The following is a 6,588-nucleotide window of genomic DNA, read 5'->3' on the forward strand; positions in this document are numbered from 1 at the left end:
TCGGCGATCTTTCAAGAATATCAAATTTTCTCTCTTTCAGTTATTTCAATTTTTAACAAGATAACTCAAGTATATATAAGAAGATCAATAATCATAATTTAATAATTTAATACGAAAAATCAATAGGAATAACATTCTTATATTTTCATTACTCCGATGTAAAAATAAATAGAAAATAAAATGATAATAAATAAATATATAATTCTTCTGTACAAACATAATATTGCATTGATTATTATCAATTTAATATTTATTTACTTTACTATTGTATATTTAATTTAACTACTTTGCATATTTTGAATTTTTAATATGTTCTTCTCCCTTTATTGTTTCTTCTATATATATTTAATATCCGATGTCATAAATAAATTTTTATTTAATTTATTAATATTTTTTTAATTATTAGACATATCAAAACTAAATCTAACATAACATTGTATTAAATTATTATGAAAATTACAATTATAAATGCTCACAAAATTAAATTAAGAATCAATTATTATATAATAAAGACTTCGTGTTTTTATCCTTCTCATTTTTCAATCTTTTTATATCACAATTAAATTAAAATATTATTTTTTTTATAGAAATAATCGAGGCTTGATAAAATTGTTCAATAATGATCAACCGAGAGCGAATTGAAAAAACGAAACAAAATATCAAATCTCATCGACTAACCTGTATCAAGACGCGGCCGTTCGTTAGACGTCGAAAGGGATTCCAGGTCGTCCTTCAAGGTCGCGTCATCCTCGGCGCGCGCCGATACCACCAGCACCGCGGAAGTCAGTAGCAACGACGTCAGTAACACTGTCCTCACCGATGTCCAGCCGATGAGCGTCATTTTTCAACACAAACACTTTTCCGCACTCGAGCTCGGTCGTCGCACCGCGGTCACCGCGTGTCGTGTCGCGATCACATTTTTTTCCGATTTCGCGAGTTCGATATATCCAATTACAATAGGCACGTGTACTTTATCCGAAAAATTCGCGACTGGACGCGGACGCGCTCCCGGACGAAATGACTTCGAAAGAATGACGACTTCGAGACGCGAACGTCGTTCGGCGTCGGTGCTCCATGTGAACTTCGCCGCCGGTCGAGTGTAAGATGATCGCTAACGCGTTACTTGTAATCGGCGCAGTTATATTTCGAACGCGCGAACGACAGTGACGAGGGCAGGAAGGGTTGACGGGAGAGGAGGGGAGAATTGCCGTCGTTGTCAGCCAGTAGCTCGTGCTACTTGTTTTGAGAGAAGTGTGCACCCACCGCACCAGTCCATGCCGCACTGCTACGCCGCCGTCAGGTGTTTGAAGCCAGCCGCCGCCGCGCGATCAAACCGCGACATCTTTCGGACGCTCGCCGAAACAACCACGCGCACGGTCGACTGTCACGTGAGCCGCGCACTCACTACGCTCGCCTCCTACTCCTTCACTGCCGGCCGACACGTGATCCTCTACCACCGATTCATTCATGGAGACACACGCTTTTCACCCGGCTCCCCCCCCCCCACTCATACATTCATCTGTCCCGCGTCGTCCGATCATCGATACATCGCACGTGTTATTGTTTGGTTTGAATATATGTGACGCATGAATGACTTCGAAATATATACAAAGAGTTAGAGGGAAATAAAATATATATTCGATAAATCTAAAGATATATTTATGAGATATACGTAGGATGAAAAATTAATTTTATTTTCAATACAATCTTTAATCATAACGTACCTACATGTCGATCATAATCATATTCGTATTTGATATATAATGCGTAAAAATTATAGTTCGAAAAAAGACTAGAGATATAGTAAAAAAATAATTTACGTTCGATGTAATTAATCGAGGAAATAGATTTAAAAATTTTGCTTTACAGTCAAATCGAAACTTGAGAAATCAGGCCGATAATAAATCAAGTCGATCGATACGATTTATTAAAATATGGAACCGCCATATTGCAAGCTGCTGCCAATTTCGTTTCATTACTAATATTTTAATATTTTCGTAATATTTGTACGAATAATGATAAAGATAACACGTATCATATTATAGATTATGGCGCGCATGTTATATTATTAGATGTCAAATAATTAAGAATTGAAAACTAATTTTGAATCTTAATCAATATATTGAAAGCGTGAGGATTTACCTTTCGCGTTTCTTCGACGCGGCGGCGAACGGGATTCGCAGCAACCTCGATGCATCTCTCGGCGCGAAAGACTTGCAAGCATGTTCCTTCCTGTTCCTGGCATTTAATTAAACCTGGTCGTTCGGGAGAAAAAAGCCAGAGGAAGCGCGATGGGTCTGGATTACGCGAGCAGCGAACCGTACTTCGAACTCCGCTACGCGGGACAACCGACAACGTAATGACGTAGCTACGGATCGATCTCGATCGATACGACTTGAAGCGTGGTGCTTTAAAAAAGGCGGGGCGGCCATGTTGCTTGGCGGCTTGCTGCCAATTTCGCTTTGCCACTAATTTTTAAAATATTTTCGCAATTGACCGTTGATGGTAATTAATTGTTTTACTCCAAGATGAAGTAACTGAAGATAAATGAAATGAAATGTCTTTATACAGTTTTATAATAATAAAATACGCTCTCCCGTGATATTCTCGAAGTATATACCGCGGACTGTACAAACCTGAAAAATCCTCGACACGCATCATAAACGTAACGAACGGACCGGTATATCTCGTCCGTCTTATCGGCTTCCCTTTCTTCCTCTTCCCTTCTCGTTCTCTCTGCCTTCGTCCTCTTCGTCGACCGCGAACGGGCAAGTGGTCTGCGGTTTTTCATCCCGAGGAAGAAACGCGCGGTCGATGCACCTGGAATCGCGGATCGATCGACTATGCGCGTGATATTTGTCACGAATCGCCCTCGTTCGAATTATGGTGAATCCGCAACGGGGTTTGTTAATCTTTGGTGATTTTTGTGCGGATTCGTCATTACGCGAGAACATATTTTTAACAATGGTTTACGTCCTAGATCGATTTATAATCCTTGACTAAATTATTTCTCTTTCCTTTGCCCCAAAATAAATTATTTATATTATTATTGATTATTATAATGTTAAAAAAATGATAGATACGAATGTAATATAAAAACAAAATTATATATGGTATCGAGAAATAAAGAAAATATGTACTTATATGTAAATAATAAATAGATATAATATAATATAAAAAGAATGTAATATGATATAAACGAATATAATATTTAAAAAAAAATGATATATGATATTAAAAAATAAAAGAAAAATATGTACTTTAATTTATAAATTAACTTCTAATCGATGGAACATTTAATTTTTTATATTTGATTAAATATTTAGAAAAGTATTTATTATCTTTTATCAGCCTTTGGAAAATATTTTTTAACAATATCTGACGCATATATGCGCATCAAAATTCTTTTATTTTTTATTTATATCAACGTAGAGCATTATTATTATATACAATTATCTGTTTACGCATGTGTTTTTATCCTATTTATCTTTCCGTAATTTTATCCAAAAAATATTTCCTATATAAATAAATACGTATAAATATATGTAAGTTTCCTATTCTTGTTTTATTCGGCTATAGAAATGGCTTGTAAAAACGGCAGCCGCATTCTAATTTCAACATCTTTAATAAGATACCGCGCTACCGAGAACCAGCGACATTAATTTAATAGCTTACCGTTAGAATGGCGATCTCTTAATTCCGTCGCGAATACGTTTTCGTAGTTTATGCAAAGCCTCTCGAAAAGAGGTACATCGTATGATCGTCGAATACTCGTAAATATATTCGGCGGCATGTTTCGCGCCATGCCAGTCCGAAGAAAACAACATCGTCTGTGTTACGCGTCTTCTTCTGCTTCGCCGGCTGATCTGTGACAGCGTAGGGCTCGTACATATTCAAGATATCGCACGAGAGAATCTGTCGTAATATCTAAACGCATGTACGCACACGAATGGGACTCCCGCAGCTACGGGACACACAAATACTCGTAAATTACGACTAGAGTTCTTTATCCGCGCTTAGTTGAATATTCTTTCAGGATGTCAGCTCGGTTAAATTCGAGCGGCTCGAAAATTCTTAATTGTTTGAAATCGATCGGATAATCCTGATTGATACGATTTTGTCGCAAAAAATTAAAAATTTGTTTTGCCTCCGTTTTAAAATAGTTTCGCAAACACAGTTTGTCTAGATTGTCTGTGTTTGATCTTCCTTTCTGCTCCAACTTCCTTTTTTTCCCCGATACGACACCGAAGAATGGATTCTCACGAAAGCCGGTTTTACTGGTTTTTTAATTAAATTCAGAGACAGTTATCTTGACAGTTGGCATGAGAATTTGGCACTTTCATCGATTGTCGTCACCGCATTACTTTCACGATTACAGATTCGCTTGTCGATTTGGAGATTAGATCCTGAAACAGGATCTGTCATCAGAACGCAATGTTAATGATCACACATAAAAAATCGATTGACAAGTAAACGAATATCAAAATCACAGAACATTCTTTTCGCGCTTCCTATCCTTTCTCTTATCGTGATATATGAAACGAACCGTCAATGATCATCCGGTGGAAGCTCGGTCGTCGAAGGGGAAGCTTCGCATTTCCGTTGCCGATTCGCCTTCCATGAATAAATGGAAGGACATTAGCGGCTTTCACATATTACCGATTACCGCGCTTTCTCCTGCGGAGAGGACGAAATTTATTGCATCAAATTGGTTACAAAATATGCCATAAGTCTCCCTCAATTTACGACCATACCGTCGACGGTGCAAGTCCTCCGTACATGGGGTGTCCCAGATTCACCGTCTTCTCTTCTGACTAGAAAATGTATTAAAAGTAATAGCGTATGATTAATAATATCAGACATCGATAGCTGCTCAGTTATAAGCGCAGCTAAAACTTAAAATAAGAACTAATAAAATATTGTTTTTTGATCTCAAATACGGAATAACCGAATATATTACATGTATTTATTATAAATATATTAATTTTAATTTTGCGTGTAAATAAAAAATTTAAGATTTTATAAAAAAGAAATTTCAAGAAAGATTATTACGATTGTTAAGATTGTCGCAAAGAATAAATAAATTTCGTATTCATCCAGAGAGGGAAGGATTGGAGCACACCTGGGCCACTCTGTAGATATGCACTGAATATACGAGGGCGCATCGAGACGCATCTAAATATTCATTCGCGATGCATCATGCGTTGTGTGCTGCGCAGCATGCAAAGATATGAAAATTTAACGCAACAAACATTTATTCCCGCGACAGGAGGCGGCTTAATTAAAAATCGAGTTTGCTGGAATATCGCAGAGAGGTGGAATAAATTTAAAATACATGAGCCATTAATTAGAGCGCTATCTCCGCAACAAGTATTTTCGTGTTTCGCATCTAAGATTAAAAGGAGCCCTTTAAGAAAGGAATCATGGGAAACACCATTATGCATCATGTGTGTGGTCGAATCTAAAACATAAAGAAATCTAAAAAATACAGGGTTCTCTTGCATTATATTTTGATAAAGTTATATAATTATTTGAAACTGTTTATATTAATGAAGGAAAAAAAATGTTAGATGTTTTAGTAAACAAAAAATTGCTGGGCTTCTATGGCTGAAAGAAATGCATATGTAATGTGCGTTTTACAACGCGATCGAGATCAGGCGTTGGAAAAAAGCCATTTCTTGGGATTCCGCAACAAAATTTTATAGCGGCATCCTCCAGTATTCTCCGCACGCAATATCTCACCGGTACGATCTGGCGCACATTGTGCGTGCGTAGAAAAGTTCTCTTAAGCGTGCACGGCATTGTTTCACTCGGCTCGCCTGATTTTAAATACGCGAAAAACTATGATTTACGCAGCGGCGTGTTTAGAATGCCACATTTTTAAGGATCGCCAAGAGTCCAAAGGTTGCTTCTCATTCCAATGTTTATACGCAGACCGAGTAACATTTTTTTAAGGGTTTTTACATATGTTCGTATTTGAAGTTTAATTTCAAAGAAAAGATAAAGATATTCTCTGTGTGTTAATAAAATATTACATATTAAAAGTAAACGTAATATAATAAATTAATATACCTGTATTATATGTAAAGAGAGATATTATTTTGAATAACGAATGAAATGATGACCTTTACTGAGTATTACTTAATCCGTAAACGACCAAGCGCGCGTTTTGCAGCAGAGGAAGTCTTCAATTACTCGAGGATCTTTGTCGAACCCATAATTTCCTGTGACTTGGAAATGCGATTCCGCAAGGCCACATCGATATTTAGCAACGATATTACCAAAGACCATCCTCCCCATGATCCTCAGAATTGTAGAAAAATATCGGTTACCTGTTCTTCTTCAATTATAGCGCTTAATTATGGTTATTTTTTCTCGCCGTCATGCGCGAAACGTCTTCCTGTATTGCATTCAGTCGATGCGCAAGTCCCTCTAATGCAATTTAATAAAAGTGTAACATATAGCAAACTTGTAATTCCACGTTCCACATATTGTTGGCGATCTTTCAAAATCTAGCGTCAATCCTTTTCGTATTCTTTCGTAATGCAGTATTACGTATAATAATCGAAGAGAGCAAAGTCTTATAAA

The 6,588-nt window shown here is 36.9% G+C and overlaps 1 protein-coding gene and 1 long non-coding RNA gene across 4 annotated transcripts in view; both read right to left on the reverse strand.

Moving 5' to 3' along the window:
- The window catches only part of LOC138932059 (uncharacterized), a 158,227-nt gene extending 155,545 nt beyond the window's left edge, over nucleotides 1-2,682 (reverse strand). The window contains exon 1 of one of the 3 annotated variants that reach the window (XM_070293573.1): nucleotides 2,637-2,682. In XM_070293573.1, the coding sequence (XP_070149674.1) occupies nucleotides 2,637-2,661 (25 nt within the window). In that variant the 5' untranslated portion in view covers nucleotides 2,662-2,682. Of the gene's footprint in view, nucleotides 1-678; nucleotides 1,296-2,636 lie in introns of those variants that run through there. The other 2 variants (XM_070293562.1, XM_070293584.1) reach the window with 2 other exon arrangements.
- Nucleotides 2,683-3,487: 805 nt separating this feature from the next.
- LOC138938125 (uncharacterized) lies at nucleotides 3,488-4,800 on the reverse strand. Its single transcript, XR_011447648.1, has 3 exons — nucleotides 4,755-4,800; nucleotides 4,547-4,677; nucleotides 3,488-4,406 (listed from the first exon to the last, which is right to left on the reverse strand). It is a non-coding gene; the product is annotated as an uncharacterized lncRNA (long non-coding RNA).
- Nucleotides 4,801-6,588: the final 1,788 nt, after the last annotated feature.

The sequence above is a fragment of the Polyergus mexicanus genome, unplaced genomic scaffold, assembly GCF_030449975.1.
Source record: "Polyergus mexicanus isolate NDT 795.1 unplaced genomic scaffold, iyPolMexi1.0 SCAF_1, whole genome shotgun sequence".
NCBI lineage: Eukaryota > Metazoa > Arthropoda > Insecta > Hymenoptera > Formicidae > Polyergus > Polyergus mexicanus.